The 18,320-nt window shown below is 43.6% G+C and overlaps 1 protein-coding gene across 4 annotated transcripts in view; it reads right to left on the reverse strand.

The window, feature by feature from the left end:
* DENND5A (DENN domain containing 5A) overlaps positions 1–18,320 on the reverse strand; it is a 299,668-nt gene that overhangs the window by 156,946 nt on the left and 124,402 nt on the right. For all 4 annotated transcript variants that reach the window (XM_085648154.1, XM_085648156.1, XM_085648155.1 and 1 more), the window contains one exon: positions 13,952–14,083. In XM_085648154.1, coding sequence (XP_085504280.1) covers positions 13,952–14,083 — 132 coding nt within the window. The remainder of the gene's footprint in view (positions 1–13,951; positions 14,084–18,320) is intronic.

The raw sequence follows: 18,320 nt of genomic DNA on the forward strand, positions 1-18,320 counted from the left end.
ATGTTGGGTAATGTCCAACATCCACTGATCTGATTTTATAGTTTTTTCCAAGTAGAAAAGAAATGTAGTAGTCGGCCTCCGACAGATGTTAAATAACAACATGTGCATCTGTAAAGTGCACATTCACCTGTGGGTAACTTGGTGCTGAATAACAGATGTTTATTGTTACCCAACTCAAAGGTACTCATTTTATCGATCTCAGGTGTATGAAAGGCTCAGTGAACCTGACAGGATTTGAACCGGTGACCATGAGGTCAAACACAGTCCCCTACAGTGGACTCATTAGTCCACTAAGCCACCAGACCCAGCATAAAATGAAATGGTCGGGGGGGAATGAGAAGATGGTCACTCCTTTGAGGTGTAGGATGGAGAGCGTGTTGAGGCACCCCCTACCAAGACCCTTGGAATTGTTTCCTCTATATGTGCCTCTGTAGTACCCCCTTGAGGGGGAGGTTTGTTGCTGTCTATACAAGGAGGTAGGCATCAGGTGGTGTCGTTTTGGCACCCTGTTTATATGAGGGATGCCGAAAGTAGCCACGCTAGGCAGGGGTTAGGAGCGCCCCCATTGGTTTAGCGACTTTGGTGTCCTTTTTCATTTTCTCTAATGCTTGGTCTACCTGGGGACCAAAGAAATGCTCTTTATCAAATGACACATTTAATAGTGTTTGTTGCACCTCTGGCATGAAGCCAGATATATGTATTCAAGCATGTCTACGCAACAATACACTTGTATTGATGCCCCTGGCTGCTGAGCACACCTGATTGAATTGATGGTGATTCATTTGCCCTCATTTACAATATCATGTCCCCTTTTTTTTATAGTCCTCAGGGAGGTGTTGGAAGAGCTCCTCTATCTTATCCCAATGTGCCCTGTCGTATCTTGCTAATAAAGCTTTCATGTAGCTGATCCGCCAGTGATAAGAGAATTATGCTGCTACTCACTTCCCTGAAGCGTCAATAAGTTTGGACTCCTTGTGGGACACTCATTCAAGTTGCTGGTGATCGTAAGGAGGTGTACAGTACTGGAGAACTGATGTGCTTCTGCCCGTGAATTTGTCCACTGCTCGCCGGACCTGCTCCGCGGGTCCCGCTTCGTTGTTTGGGCTTGCCGACTGTGTTTGTACCGGGACTGGCACAGAGGCGCTGTGTTTGGGAAAGGTAAGGGTTCAACTGGCTACAGGGCTGCAAGCGTATTTACAGGGACTTCATCTCCCAGGAGTCCCTGCATGACCAATTAACACCACCTGGTCCGCTCTCCCTGCATGCCTGCCCTGCCCCCTGACCACGAAGGAGTAAAACCTGCCGCTTCCTGTGAGACCGAGGGACACTCATTCAAGTTGCTGGTGATCGTAAGGAGGTGTAGCAGTACTGGAGAACTGATGTGCTTCTGCCCGTGAATTTGTCCACTGCTCGCCGGACGCGCTCCGTGGGTCCCGCTTCGTTGTTTGGGCTTGCCGACTGTGTTTGTACCGGGACTGGCGCAGAGGCGCTGTGTTTGGGAAAGGTGAGGGTTCAACTGGCTACAGGGCTGCGAGCGTATTTACAGGGACTTCATCTCCCAGGAGTCCGTGCATGACCAATTAACACCACCTGGTCCGCTCTCCCTGCATGCCTGCCCCGCCCCCTGACCACAAAGGAGTAAAACCTGCCGCTTCCTGTGAGACCGAGGGACACTCATTCAAGTTGCTGGTGATCGTAAGGAGGTGTAGCAGTACTGGAGAACTGATGTGCTTCTGCCCGTGAATTTGTCCACTGCTCGCCGGACCAGCTCCGCGGGTCCCGCTTCGTTGTTTGGGCTTGCCGACTGTGTTTGTACCGGGACTGGCGCAGAGGCGCTGTGTTTGGGAAAGGTGAGGGTTCAACTGGCTACAGGGCTGCGAGCGTATTTACAGGGACTTCATCTCCCAGGAGTCCCTGCATGACCAATTAACACCACCTGGTCCGCTCTCCCTGCATGCCTGCCCCGCCCCCTAACCACTCTCCCTCCCTTCATAGCAAGCTGATCATACCGCTGCGCGGGAGCGCCGCGGGAGCATCGCGGGAGAAGCCCGGGACAAGGGCGGGACCGTCTGAGGCCGTCCGAGGTCGTTTGAGGCCGGGCTGGGCTATTGCCCTTAAATCTGGTGTTTAAGTTGTTCATTGTTTGCGATTTATTGTATTTTAGTACTGTCACCAACCAGTTATGGCATTACGCTCTGGGAAGGGAAGAATTGCTCAATTGCCAACCACGGGTGGGGTGGTCAGTGGAACAATGGACCAATTTATAAAACGAGCAACAGTGATCTTAGATAAAGAGATTGCTCTTACTGAGAAACGTCTGTCCCTAGATCTCAATACAGGGAAACGCTCATCTTTATACCACATTGGGACTGTGATCTCCCCTGACCCCTTAAGATTACCTGAACCTATTATTACCCAGGAATCTCGTTCCTGCTCGAGCCCAACGATTCTGGTTGCGGACAATTCAGCGGATTGTTCCACCCCCAATCATTCTCCACCTAGTATGATTTCTAGTAGCCTATTCAGTAGAGTTTCTAGCCCTTCTCCGTCACATAGACCCACTACTGAAACCCAAAAAATAGGCTCACTGGTAAATACCAAACCAAGCAAAAGGAAAAGAGGGGGTGGTCCTCAGAAGTGTGGAACTGCTAAAATGCCCAAAATCCCTAACAAAACTGGGAAAACTTTGATCCCTAATGATACTACCCAGCCAACAAACCCAACTTTGGTCAAAAGAGGTCCAGCCCAACAGACCCCCACGAGTAGTGCTGTTGATGGTCTTTTGGGCAAACTGGAAACCCTAATCAAATCCTTGATCGTACCCCTAGTGGAGAGAACAAGTTTGATTAATTCGAAATTAGACAAGTTGGAGAACCTTGTTTTATTAAACACAGACGTACTGAACAAATTAGTTACAAGAATGGAAAACCCTAACGTACTGATTGTTGAACCCCAAAAAACAGGGTTAGATAATGGAACAAGTGCTTTAACACCAGTTGTAAATGACATTCCTAATTCCCAAGAAGTACAACATAGTACGGATATTCCCCAGGTAGGCAAAACCACTATAGTTACCACACAGGCTAGGCATACTGGGGCGGGGGCGGTGTCTAAAACAAAGGCTGCACTGCAAGATCCAGTTCCAGTTAGTGGGCTAACTGGGTATTCTCGGTTGGAGAAGGAGAAAAACAAGCAGCATTTGCCTTGTGCTAATCTTCCCCCAGAATCCACACCTTACACTATCATTCTGGTGGGAGTCCCTTCATTGGGGAGGATAAACAAGAATCAGATAGAGAGATAAAAAATAAAGTCATATTTTGGCTTAATAAGAAAAGAACTCTCCCTCCCTTCTCTAACACTGAGATACTCTGTGTCAGAAGGGTGAATTGGGTGGGACAATGTCCAAAGGACTTAGAGGGTGACTGTATCATTGTGAATTTTAGGGACCCTTGGGTGGTTGATTTTATCCGCAGAGAGCCAAGATTTGGTAGGGAGGGAGATATACAATCCTTAGGTCTTGATTATTTCTACCCTCGCTCAACTAGTGGCTCTTCCCACTTACTTTTCAATCCATATAGGAGAAGACACCAGGGGGAAATCCTGTAGTCCAGATAGAGCGACACCTTCCCTTGTCCAACCGGTTCGAGCCCCTTATAGGTCTAGAGGGGGTAGGTTGACTTTCATACAGGCACGGTAAAAACAGTTGGCCGATGAATCCTGAAGCGGTCTCCATAGGGACTGGTACCTTAGGGGGGGAAGTAGCTGTCCCTGATGGATTAATTTTAGGTAGCCCATTGGAGTTGGTGACGGCGATACCGGAGGGTGTGCAAGGAAAGGGGCAGTCCGCATTTCCATCCAGGATATTTACAGACAGGGATTCCTTGTTGGAGAGTGGAGGGTTATCGAGTATTAGTCTTCAAGCTATCGAACATTCTCAATCCCCTAGTATGAATACCCCGCTTAAAATAGCTTCCTGGAATATTGCGGGGCTGAAAAGCAAGGTAGGCCTAGGAGAGTGGGCTGACTTTGTGGACAACCAGGACATTTTAATATTCCAGGAAACCTGGGCCCTTGATCCTATTTATAGACATGGGTATATTAATTTCTACAAACCCGCCCAGAGGGGTAGAATGGGCAGAGCTTCTGGGGGATTAACTATTTGGGTGAGCCATTCACTCAGTTATAGGATCAATGAAGTGTTAGTGGATACTCCTGATATTCTTGGGATTATGCTGACGAGTCCCAACCTCCAGGAGATTTTTATTGTTAACATATATGCTCGTGGACTCCCTGGGGGACGTAGTCCGTTGGTTATTAGAGAATTAGATCTCCTCCTTAATAATATCGGTAGGGATAAGTTCGTGGTAGTGGCGGGGGATTTTAATTGTACCTTCGAACCACTCCAATATGAGGGAGTGGACATATTTGCTGAAGAAGATGTGCAATGGAATATCCCTCCCCTCGAACTAAAACCGATTAGGCGAGGGACAGAGGCTGCACTACAATGGATGGGTTTGTGTCTTGAGTGGGGGTTGAGAGCGGTTAATGGCCGATCATATTCTGATAAAGAAGGCCGGGCCACATTTGACAACGGCACCAGTACTAGTCGAATTGACTATATCTTAATTGGGGTCGAGTACTGGGTGCTATTGGAGGATATGTTAATCATGGCTCGACCTGAGAGCGACCATAAACCGTTAGTGCTTGGTCTAAATCTAAAGGACTGCCTAAGGAGATTAATTCCGACTGAGTGTACAACTGCAGAGGCAATTCTAACAAACGACAGTAGAAGGCTTAGGTGGAGCAGGATAGTGGAGGATCCTATGATATTAGACAGAACTTCATTAGAGGTCTCTTCCACTTTATCTGCTTTGCAAGCTCTGGTTGACCCATTGAACCAATTATCGTACATAATTGGTCAGCATGACAAGCTCTTTGGTGTCTTAAAATGTCTTTTTACTACAAGTTATAAACCCATGAACTTAAAGGTCCCAAAAACAGGGAAAAAATGGTATAATAATTCCTGTAGACAGGCACATACTCACCTGATTAAAGCCTTAAAATCTAGAGATGTACCAGAAATTAGGATGGCAAGGCTTGCGTATAAAAAGGTACAAAGAGAGTCAAGGAGAGAATGGGATGATTCGCATTGGCTAGACTTGTATGAAGCCAGTAAATCAAAGGACCAGACCAAGTTTTGGCAGATAGTCAAATGGGGTAGTAATCAGGACTGCCAGATCCCGACGAATTTTGTCCCGCCAGAAGTGTGGGTAGAATATTTTGAGCACCAGTTTAGGGGTAGTGAACCAGAAACTGTGAGTGGCTTATCTGCTCTTTTTTTAAGTGAATCACTGTTCTGTCCACCTATAGTTTTTGAGAATACTGATGCAGAGTTTGCACTGGGTTTGATTAAAGTAGGTAAAACCCCTGGCATTGATTGTATCCCGGCCGACTTATTCAAATTTGATTTATTGAATTGGGTCCCTTATATCACTTTTATAGCTAATGCCATTGCAAGTGGTGCCCAAATTCCGGACTCATGGCGTGGGGCGGAAATTTTACCTATATTTAAGAAGGGGGAACGCTCGGCCCCGGAAAACTATCGCCCTATAAGTCTAATAGATTCAATCCAGAAAGTTGTAGCTAGGATGGTGTTGGTTAAAAACCTTGAATGGATGGAGATTGAGAACATATTATCTCCTATGCAAGCAGGATTTAGACCCAGAGTCAGTACAATTGCCCAGGTGTTTAGATTCCTTCTTATATATTGGAAGGTGGTGACCTTGGGCGGTGGAACTATTTACGCAGCGTTTGTAGACTTAAAGTCTGCATTCGACCTCGTACCAAGAGAAAAGCTATGGGCTGCCCTAAGGAATATGGGAATGCCGTCAGCACTCCTGGATATAATAATAAGATTACACAAGGCTAACTTTGCCCAGGTGAGATGGGGCAGGCAAGGACAGATAACAGAGAGCTTTCCAGTCACCCGTGGCGTCCGTCAGGGATGTGTCCTTGCACCGACACTGTTTTTGTTATTTATCAACAGGGTCGTACAGTACTTTGTAGACACTCCCACTGATGCCCCTATTTTAGGTGGTACTAAATTCCCACTTCTCATCTTTGCGGATGATACCCTCATTCTATCCAAGACTCAAAAGGGGCTCCAACTCGCCATAAACAAGTTTGAAGAGTATTGTAAAGACAACGACCTTCAAGTCAATGTCAGCAAGACAAAATTTATGGTGTTTACTAGAAATAAGCCACAGAAGGGTCACGTTAGGATGAATGGTGTCAAACTAGAACAGGTGGAAGTTATGACATATTTAGGGATTGTACTTGAAAACAAGTTAAGATGGAAACCACAGGTTGATGTCCTGTCATTGAAATTTGCCCAACTATCTGGTACCTTAATCAAGGAACAAAGAACCTCTACAACCAAAAGGATTGGCCCTGCATTAAGAATTTATAATGCTAAAATAAGTTCAGCAATCCTGTATGGTGCAGATTTATGGGGCTCTTCAGACTTGTCCTCCTTGGTTAAAGTCCAAAATAAATTTCTACGTAACCTAATTGGCCTGCCCCAATCTAGTCCCTTGAAGCCCTTGTTACTAGACCTGGGTTGTTACCCTATTGACGAAGTGGCACGGTTTAGATCCATTGCTCTGTGGAGAAGGATCTGGTCAACACCTGAACTTGCTACTTTTGCAAAGGAGATATTAGATGTTAGATCCATTTTGGGATCTGCTAACATCCCTTGGTTTAGAAATGTGAGATCGATACTGGTAAACATGGGCCATGATCAGTTATGGTCGGATCCCGGTAATAGCATTTTTCCTTCAAGAAAGGATTTTAAAGAACAGTACTGGGCGACTATACGTTATCAACATATAGTCCAGACAGATCCCACTTCTCTTTCTGGTAGATTCCTGGAACACAAGATCACTCCCTCTTTAGAGGAGTATTGGGATGTAATTGTAAAGAGCTGTGATAGAAAACTATACCATCAGTTTAGGGTGGGGTCACTTCCAGTGAGATCCTTTACATCTACATGGCGTGGCCAGACGAATAAGTACTGCCCTTGGTGTAGGGATAAAAAAGAGTCCATAGGCCATGTATTTTTTGTTTGACCATCCTATTCAGCCCCCCGAGGAAAATGGCTCAAACCCATCTGTAAAAACATGAAAACTCGGGTGAGCCAGGAGGCATTTTGGCTCTTAAGGACTAATACATCGATTCCAGTGGCCATAGCCGTTGCAAAATTTCTGGGTTGGACATGGATCATTAGAGCCAGTCAACATTGTAATAGTGGCTAAATAGCCCCTTATAACAAGTACATATTTTTAACACGTCTTTAACCGACATTATTAATACTTTTTAATCCTATTTTATTGTGTATAATATGTTTAACTCCGCTTATTAGTGATGATTTGTGCTAATTAACTCTTGTATGTATTTTATTTTATTTTCCTGATCTTTTAATATTTTGTGTAATTTTGACATCTGGAGTTTTTAGTCATGAGTGGAATGTTTTATCGCATGTCTTTTATGATGAAATAATATCGAAATAAAGACGTATGAACTTGAACTTGACTCCTTGTCAGATGGAGGAGCCTCTGCTGATGACTGTGAATTGGCACTTTTATGGGCATCCGAGGGTGCTGGTTTACATTTTTTGTCGACCCTGGGTATAATAATACACACCCGCACCGAGTCCTTACAAATATCGTCAGAACGATGCAGCATGCCCTTGAGCATAGGAAGATATTGGCATGATCTATGCTTGCTGGACAATGTTTAAAAATGAAAAACGTCCTCAACAGGGTCTTTGTGCAAGGGGACCTGGTGATATGCTGCTGCCCTAGAAATGAGATCTTGAAAAGATGAAGCATCATCAGGGGGTGATAGTTTGGCTGGGTAGAGATCTGGGTCAGTACCACCCGGAAGATCAATGTAATAACTATCCCATGGATCTGTAGGCTGTGGATAAGAGTCATCTCACCCCCCCTGCCATTCCCCATGGTCATCATTGGAAGACTGAGGAGACCCCTGTGGTGCAATGTACCGTGGTTCATCATGTGAATGATGTGGTGAAGGTAGTGGTGGAGAAGAGGGTGCAGGAGGTGGCTGAGGTGGTGGAGAAGGAGGAAGAGGAGGATGCAGAGGGCTGATTGCGGGCTGGATACCAGAAACAACCTAATCAACTGTCTCTCAGAAACGGCAACTTGGATGACAGAGCACTGCCTAAAACTAAACGCTGTGAAGTCTGAGATCCTGCTTTTCAGAGGAGTTCACCTATTCGGGGACAATACCTGGTGGCCCCGGTCGTTAGGAGCTGCCCCAGAACCCAAACGAGTTGCAAAAAACCTGGGCATACTCATCGACAATGCACTAACAATGCAAGACCAAGTCCGAGCGCTGTGCGGAAAAAGCTTTGCCATGCTAAAACTACTCATGGATCCCCTTAAACTGCAGAAAGATTATTACCCAGGCATTACTTTCTAGTAGACTATACTTTGGGAATACGCTCTATATGGGCATGCCCAAGTATCTGTTTCCCCGACTGCAGGTGATCCAGAATGCTGCTGCCAAACTGGTCTGCAATAAAAGCAAATGCAGCTCAGGATCTGAAAGTCTGAGGGAACTCCATTGGCTGCCTGTGCGCCAAAGGGCCATGTTCAAGCTCCTGTGTTATGCACACAGAGCGCTACACAAACGTGGCCCCCGAATCTTGCAGGACAAAATTGAATTCTACAACCCTACACGAAATCTGAGGTCTTGCTATCACATGCTCTGGCCAAAATCAAACGCATCAAGAAAGTTAGATCAGGAGGCCGCTCCTTCTCTAATCTGGCGGCCGTTCATTGAAATGAACTTCCCTTAGGCCTTCGCCTTACGGACGATTATATGTCTTTTAGGAAGAAGCTGAAAACATGGCTGTTCCCTAGGGTATAAATACTGACACTTGCAGCCATTTCAGCCTAGGTCCCCTTGCTCTCAGATGTCCGGACATTCTCCACTCTTATCTCAGGATAATGCTTTCCTAGCGCCGTGATACCCCTCAGGATGACTGTCACGCTTAAAAATACAAATACAATGTCTTTCTTTTTAGTAGGCACTGGTACCTCTATGGCCTCTTAAAAAAAAAGCTGGTGCTTAGATGGTTTGGGCGCCGAGTGCACTGTCTGAGCTAAAATACGGCCAGTGCGATACTGTATATGTAGTATTTTCTGCTTCGGATCGAGCCGCTCCTGCATGATTTGGAGGATTGGTTCCTGAGGCAACTTGGATGCCGACGTTTTCAGTGCCGAAACAGATTTCTTTTTTGGAGCCGAGGTGGTCAGAGCCGAAGTGGGTGAGAGCAGGGTGCTCGGAACTAAAGAGGCAGCTGGACAGCTCAGTACTAGGTCCGGTCGGCTCAGTGCGGAAGGGAATTGTTTTGGCTTTGTTTTCGGTGCCGGGCCCTAGGGCAGGGCATCCACAGCACAAGGTTGGGGCCTACCATGGCCTGCTAGCAGTGGTAGCCCGGGAATAGTATATTCAGTCGAAACTGAGATTGTTTTGGCATGTATAACATGGGCATGGGTACTCACAGTACGCTGGCCAAAAGAAAAATCCTGTATCTGGAGGTCGATGTCAAGGTCGGAGTCAGAGCCTTACCCAGAGTCATGTATGGAAAAGGCCTCTCCCTCAGCTGCCGAGGCCTCATGAAGCTCTTCCTGCTCGACATCTTGTTGTCTAAAGATGTCAAGAGTTTCTTCTATATCTCTGCGATGCGCCTGACGGACCCGCAACGTCTTTTTCGAGTGAAAGGTTAGACAAGCCTCACAGTCTGCCTCCTAATAGGCTGGAGACAGACATAAGTTGTGTGGCACCTGGGACAGAAGCGAAATGGAATTTGTTCCATTAGCAGCTCAGTCTTAGTTAAAGCTGGTGATATAAAGAGTAGGCCCGAAGGCCGTTATTGGAGCACGTTGAATCTACAGCGAAAGTTTTCTGGTTTTCAGTACAGGACGATAGGAAACCGAAACAATACTGACGAGGGTCGAAATGAACAGCGAACCAAAGGCAACCCGAGACGGTCTCGAACCGGAGTGCTACACAACATGTCCGAACCAGACAGCAGAAAGAACAGAGGAGAAGTAACTTTTGTCTTATGACTCGAAAGACTTCTTTGTAGAAAAACAACGTGCACGCATCCAAACCCAACACTGGATGGCAGAAGTATGCAGAGCATGTGTATCTACAGCCACACATGCCTCGAACACATATTTTCTTCACATTTCTGTGATGAAAAGTTCTGGAATCTGCGGGAAGCCACATATTTTCTTCTACCCAGCATTCCCCCAAGTCTCCCGATAAAAATGTTCCTTCACTTGTGTGAGTAGGCCTAGTATCTGCGACAAGAAATGGCCAAAACTGCAACATGGCTACATCATATTTTTCCACTCAAAACTGACCTTTTTTTGCAAGGTGGGTGGCTGTGGATTTTGGGGCCTAGCTCAGCCAGCACTAGGGTAAACTTAGCAAACCTGTACATTTGTTAAAACTAGACATGTAGGGGAACCCAGGGTGGGGTGCCTTGCATGGCTCTCATCTTGTTTTGTTACCCAGAAGTCGCTACAAACCTCAAACTTTGACTTAAAAAAACATATTTTCCTCACTCTTCTGTGATGGAAAGTTTTGGAATCTGCAGGGAGACACAAATTGTCTTATACCCAGCATTCCCTCAAGTCTTTTTATAAAAATGGTACTTTACTTGTGTGCGTAGGCCTAGTGCCCGCGACAGGAGACAGCCCAAAAAGCAACATGTATACATCACATTTTGCACTCAAGGTGGGTAACTGTGGATTTTGAGCCCTATCTCAGCTGACACCATCGGAGCTGGAGAGTGGCCACGGAGGTCTCTGGTAGGAGCTCTGTCAACTGCTAATGGTATTTTGACAGACCACCGCACTCCAGACTCATGGAGCCGGTCCCATTAATTTATGGAGATTGGATTTAAGAGGGACACCCCCTCTGCCAGTTAGGGCACCTTAGCGCGTGCCACACATAGACGGTTCTAAACACTCTGCTAGACTCTGTCTTTTTCACTTCTTGCACTTTGGTCCTGATGAAAGCCAGCACCAGTATCTAGGCACTGGCTGAAACATGTTGACCCCACAGGATGGTGGTGGCCATTGATACCTCCTTAACCATCCTTCGCCTTCCTTTTAATACTGCCCATGGCCCATCATTAAACTAATTTACTTGATATCTGGGACCATTGGGACAGCTGTTTTTAAGTTACACATGCACTTCACTTGCACTGCACACTCACCTTACAAAAAAAACCCGCTCCGCTGTAGTTCAGGCGTCGCAGCACACCTGGGGTACACTCGGTGCCTCAGGTGGGGGCCGATGATGAAGCATGCCACCGACTAGGTTGGTGGGTGAGCCCTTTCCTAAAAAACCTAATGGTTTTTCACTGAACTAATCAGTATTCACGTACACATACCTTTGCCTGTTATCTCTGGGGACCAGTTCTTGGTGATTAATTATACCTAGGGAAACTTAGCAAACTTGCAATTTTTTTTAATCCAGACACCAACTGAAATCGAGGGTGGGGTGACCTTTAAGGCTTTCACAAGGTTTTGTCACCCAAACTTCGCTGCAAACCTCAGAATTTTGACTAAAAAACATTTTTCTCACATTTCTGGGGTGGAAAGTTTTGGAATCTGAAGGGTACCACAAAGTATCTTGGGACTGATTCACAGAACTAACTTAAGACAAAATCCTAAACTTACTACTTTTGCTATTCACAGAAGTTAGGATTTTGTCTTAAGTTTGTCTTAAGACAAACTTAAGACAAACTTAAGACAAACTTAAGACAGACATAAGACAGACTTAAGACAAACTTAAGACAGACTTAATACAGACTTAAGACAGACTTAAGACAAATTTAAGACAGACTTAAGACAAAATCCTAACTTAAGTCTGCCTTAAGTCTGTCTTAAGTTTGCCTTAAGTTTGTCTTAAGTCTGTCTTAAGTCTGTCTTAACTTTGTCTTAAGACAAACTTAAGACAAAATCCTAACTTCTGTGAATACCAAAAGTAGTAAGTTTAGGATTTTGTCTTAAATTAGTTCTGTGAATCGGGCCCCTTCTGTCCAGCATTCCCACAAGTCTACTGATAAAAATGGCACTTTACCTGTGTGGGTCGGCCTAGTACCCAGGACAGGAGACAGCCCAAAACGCAACATGGATGTATCAAATTTTTCCTCTTAAAACTGACACTTTTTTGCAAGGTGAGTAGCTGTGGATTTTGGGTTCTAACTCAGTCGGCACCTAGGGAAACCTAGCAAACCTGTACATTTTATTTAAAATTGGCACCTAGGGGAATTCAAGGTGGGGTGACTTGTGTGGCAATCACCAGGCTTTGTTAAACAATTCATTGTAACCCTCAAACTTTGATTAAAAACATATTGTCCTCACATTTCGGAGACGGAACGTTCTGGAATCTTCGGGCATTCACAAAATTCCTACCAACCAGCCTTATCCCACTCGTGCCGTTAAAACAGCTGTCCTACTTGTGTGGCAGGGCTTGGTGCCCGAGACAGGAACTGATCAAACTAAGGTCAATGAGAGCACTGCAATGGCAGTTTGCATGTGGGTGCTGAGGAGTCTCTTACGGTGGCACAATACATGCTGCAGCCCTTAGGGACCCTCTTTATACCCTAGGTACCATGGGTGCCATTTGCTAGGGACGTACGGGAATGCTAAAGGTATTGCTAATTGGGGAGCAATTGTACAGTTTATGGAAAGAGATGTGGCACTGGAAACATGGTTAGCAGGAACCCAGTGCACTTTCTGTCAACATTGCATCAAATACCAGGCAAAAGTGGAGGTGACCATGTCAAAAAGGTGCACTTTCCATCAAGGACATACTCCATACCTGTCAATTTCAGGCAGTTCATTTCTTTAAAGCGTACACTAACATCAGGTTTTAAAAAAAGTTTACAAAATCAAACAAAAACAGTGCTTGAATTTAAGAAAAATGGAACAGTATACAAGCATGTAACATAAAGCCTCCCAAAGTCATTTGTAGCTAAGTACCTAAGTGAAATGTGAGAAAAATGATTTTGATCTCAATCCCTGTTTGCAAACCAGAGATATATAAATTTGACACCAACTAGTTTGTGAACGGGGATATTATTTATGTACTAATAGATCGAAACGCAAATTGCCTATTCCTGGGGGTCGCAAAACCACATGCCTATCTGAATATTAATGAGGCAGGGTAGCATTTGTGACCCACACCTCGCCCCATCAATTGGCCTGGAATGAAGGCATGGTGAAAGCAGTCTGCCATTCCTGCATTTTGCTTCCCAAATGGGTATCATTCTTTTAAACAGCTTGTGTCCATTAAAGATTCAGGACCTGATTCCCAAATGGAAAGCTGCCCAACAGTGGCAGCTTACCCTTTGCAAATGAATTACCACTCTAACTTGAGAGGTGGCAACCTTTCATTGCTTTGCAACCACAATTGAGGTCACAAACCAATGGAACATTCGGTTTGCAATGAGGAGAAGAATGATTCTTGCTTGCCACCTCCTTTTGCATTTGGAAGACTTTTGTAACTTGTAAGTGGGGGGGTTGTACATTGTGAAAAGGTGTGCTGTTGTGGCAGAGCCTGATGCACTGGCTTTGCGAATTAAGACACCTTCATTACATGAGGACCTAAGTCGCTAGGGTGACCCAGGAAACAGAGACGAATAAACACAGAAAAAGGCAACAGGAAAGGTCATATATGGGTTTTAAACAATGTTTGCTGATGAGAAGAACAATACTTGGACACAAACAGTTGTATCAATTAGAGGCAAATGGAAATATATAAAGTGTGAGGTGTTAGAGGATTCTTGTATGAACCACAAAAAGTTATATATGAAAGATAATTTTTCGTGTAAAAAAAATACCTTATTTCGGCATTCTTTTAGTAAACCTTCAACAAATTTCCAGTTTGTTTGGGCAATCACAGAAGGTGAAAGGTTAGATAATTTGGGTTGGCGAATCGTAGTCCCAAGATTCCTGGCTTCTTGTATATATTTCTGCAAAAAAAGAAGGTTCAATAAGAACTCGCAATCATTACCTGGCAAAATAACAAACATCAATGTTACACACTCCTGAGTTGTAACCAATGAATGGATTAAACACAGATTTAAGTCTGCACAGGTTCTAAATGGGATACATGTAATTGTGCATACAACTGAATCATTTCAAATGAAATACATTAGTTAACTTAAGTCTACTGAAGGATGTACCACTACTCACAAAGCGGCAATTGAATGTGACAGTTTCCAAGATTGATGACCTAATATCGATTAGAAGCAGGACGCAATTAGTCAAATTCACACATTTGAGGTAACAAATCATTGCAGCTGCAACAATAATTATTTGGGGTTTAGAATTGACAGGGTGCCCAATCGCCCAACCCAACTTTGACAGCCCTCTTTAGAGGTGGGGGAAGCCATCAGATTTCTGAAGGGGAAACCACTGCTGACTCCACATTACAAACTCTTTTCCCAGCAGACTGCTGGACAAACGTGTGGGACATAGTACTGGATGTTACATCCTGATTGCTCCGGCCCGGCACCACCTAGTGCTTCACAGACATTGATTTTTGTTGTTTGTCAGAAACAAACTACGGAGTTAGTTTCTGAAAAGAATAAAAAAAAGAGTGCCAAGAGAGCTGCAACAACATGTTGACCTGATAAGCATTCAGCTTTAGAGAAAGGGCATCCACTGCACAGCGTCTGCACTTGCGTCAGCATTCGCACTTTCGGCAAAGATATCATTGCACAATATCTTCTCTAGATGGGTTGGGAGGTCCTGCACAGTGTGTTCAGAGAAGAAGACCTGATCACGCGACTGGTGAACCTCCCACCAGCCTCTGAATGAGAGCCCAACTGCCAAAAAATGTATGCTCTAACTGCCACTTGCTGATTGTACTCTGATATGCATTTTGAGGTTCTTAAATCAAAACTAATTGCGAAAAAAACACAGTGGCTTCATGTTTTTTTCATGTTTTTTTCCAAGGTGAAAAAACCCTCCTTCAGGGAGGGTTAGGGAGATCTTCAGAGTAGAAGAAAACACCATTTTTGGAGGACCACTTCTACTTACATAATCAATAAATACTGTGACCTGGAGTTGTTTGTTAGCAGTCTGATTAGTTTCAGGTGATTTTCATTACTCTAAATTCAAGTCTTCCACATCACAATACTAAAAATGAAATGGCCTGGATTAAGGATTAAGGATTAAATAAAGATATTGCCAGATTGTAAACCACTTTCCTAGGCAATTGTGCTACCCACGTATTACAAAGGGCACTCACTGGATGGGCTCCAAACCAAACAAATACTACCCCCACTGACCTAATCATTTACCCTATGAATTAGAGAGATTATGCCAATATTCTACTTAAACTTCCCATCCAAGTTAGCACTTCACAGCCCAGTCAGTCAGAATGCATTATAAAACAAGCACTGGCAAAGCCAATTTTGGTTCTGTAAATGCTCGTTTTAGGTTGTGATGATTTTTGCAAAACTTTATTATTTGTAAAGTTATAATATATTTTGGTCTCAAAAAGCACCCTTTGCCATAGTAGTCCCTCGAACGGAAGGGAGCGACTTTGTGTGTTGATGTGCTCCTTGGGAAAGCGCAGAATGCCATTACTCACAGTGAAGATTGCCAGTGGCTGAAGTGGGCTGTTCTGCTGCCCCAGGCTGTATGCTGTGCTGGGCAGAAGAAAAATGCAAAGGACACAACAACAAACCAATGGCTGAAGAGGGCTAAGTGAAAGATACCATAAGTATATTATTCTTATCATTTTAGTAAAATCAAAAGGTCTTGTCAGCAGATGTCAAAACTGAATAGAAAAAGTCTAACCCTAGAAAACCTTCCACTGCAAGAGAGTATAGAGTCATTCCTGCAGTCAAGTCAATACCTATGAACATCTTTGTAAGGTTCATTTGGACACTAATGCGCCAAACACAAAGACTCAACAACAAACGTATTGGGCTCCATGGTCTCTTTTGTTTTCTGGATTGTCATTTGTGAGCAGAACATTGGCTAGGTACATGTTTTGTAAAGTAGGTGCCCTGAACTTCCACATCATGGATAACAAAGAAGACGTTCCTTATTTAGAAACAACTTGTTTTAAAGTAGCAACATGCAAGCCACCATCCTGTTGTATCAGGCGATATTGGTAAATATGCTGACACTGTCCTCTGTTTGCATATATTTTATGTATTTATCAAATGTTTTTATATTGTGTGAAAATAGCCATATGGGCAGCAGGGGGCTTCTCAATTGCCAACTCAGTAAAATTATAGCAGAAGTAAAAATAAAAAAGTCAAAACCCTGGAGGGGAGAGAACAAATGTAGATTGCCAGGTAGATAAAGCATCAGGTAAAATGCATAGTGGATTGAGAGTAAAGGTTATAACCAGGCAAGAGTTTGTATTGATGTATGTATGTCTGTGGCCACAGAGAGTGACAGGAAGATTACTTTCCCTTTCAGTGGTCAACTCTAGACAGAAACGGCCTAAAGGTATTGTGAACAAATAAATATGTATTACCGGGTAATCCAGTATCATATATATGTATGACCAATTATGCAGCAATATATTTTATAAACAAAAATAGATGCTCTTTGTAATTGTTATGAAATATTCATTAGCCTCAAATATGCTTACTAAATGTCATGATTCTAGTAGACTCAGAAGGTAATTTATTAACAGTTGTACATTCGCACATTCCTGCAAAGCACAGCCAGGATCGTCCCGTGCAGATAAGAGCGGAGGGGCAGGGTGGAAGGGGACTCGACAGACGACGAGGGAAAATGTATTATTTATTAAAAATTTTCCCTCGTTGTCATCTGTCGATGTCCCTCCCTCCCCCCCCCCCCACCCCCCCCACCCCAACGCTCTTACCTGCACAGGCCGCTCCTGAGCGTAGCCTTGTTTCCAGTCCTGGCAACTGAAAGCAGGATTTGGGAGAATAATGAGTTCAGCATGGTATTCATGAATGATACTTTCTCCTCAAGGACATCTTTCATTTCCTTTGAGCGAAGATCCTGACACATGCTCATTACATAAGTTGTTGCTGAAAGCAGCAAGTTTCTGTCACATGATTAGGTTCCACAGACTAGTATTGAGAGAAAAACTATAAAAATTATTATAGAATCTAAGTATTTTAGCATTAGCTCCAACTACCCCTTTTCTAATGAGAGCTATTTTGCATTAAACGCAAGTTAGACTTTTGGCTTCCCGGTGTATTGTGTTTTATTTTTAACAGTATAACAGTCACATTTATACTGGGAATATAGTAGTAGGTATGTACCCTCTTAAATGTCACTGCTTAGGATATTGTTCTTGTGAACAAATTCAGTTGCAGCTCAAAAGAGAGAAAAACATATGGAAAAAACTACTGATACTTGGTAATGAACTCATGTTGTATTTTTCTTTTCTAGTAATGACCTTTCCATCACTAATTTTGAGTAACAAACAATAAGAAAACTAACTAAAATCTGAAATATAAGAAATACTGTACCAGATAAATCTTGGACACAGACTTTATAGACGATTGCAGAGGCCAATCATGTTGGCTCCAGTGTAAATATAATCGTAACTGAAGTGCTGTCAGGGGAAATTTCCAAAGCTGGCGTGACAATAATGCAAGCATAGATGCAAACCAAAGGAGCCAATGTGAATCAAAACAAGGGGAGCAGTAAATGCATGCAAACGAAAGAAAAACAGAAATAAAATAAGTTAAATTAGTGTTGGTTAGATTGAAGCAATTTCAAAATCCAAATGAATGCAACAAAGGCCTTAGACACATCTGGAAAGATATGCAATAAGAAATTTGAAAATGCATGAGATGTTAGATTAACAAATTATCTGAACCTACAGTTTTATGAACTTTAAAATGTCACACAATAAATTCCATGGCAGCTCACCTCTGTAGCTCCTTGGCACTATGTCTACTTCCTCTGGTAATTACTTGTATACACATTCTCACCTCAAATTTTACAAACACCCAGTTATAATCTCCACACATTCGCAATCACGACTCCCTACTAAACAAAGTTCTCAAATACCATGTATGCACATTTTCCTCATTTTAATGTATTATACTAACCTATCCCTTTGTCGTCTACAAGACGAAACATGATTTAGAGATTTTGAATACTCCCATTGGTTTGAATTTATAAAAGGAATCTGTTTAATAGGGAACCTTAGTTTAGCTGAATCCTTTTAAAGCTAGGTATTTAGTTCGGGGTACCAAA

The sequence above is a fragment of the Triturus cristatus genome, chromosome 3_2 (genome assembly GCF_964204655.1).
Source record: "Triturus cristatus chromosome 3_2, aTriCri1.1, whole genome shotgun sequence".
Lineage (NCBI taxonomy): Eukaryota > Metazoa > Chordata > Amphibia > Caudata > Salamandridae > Triturus > Triturus cristatus.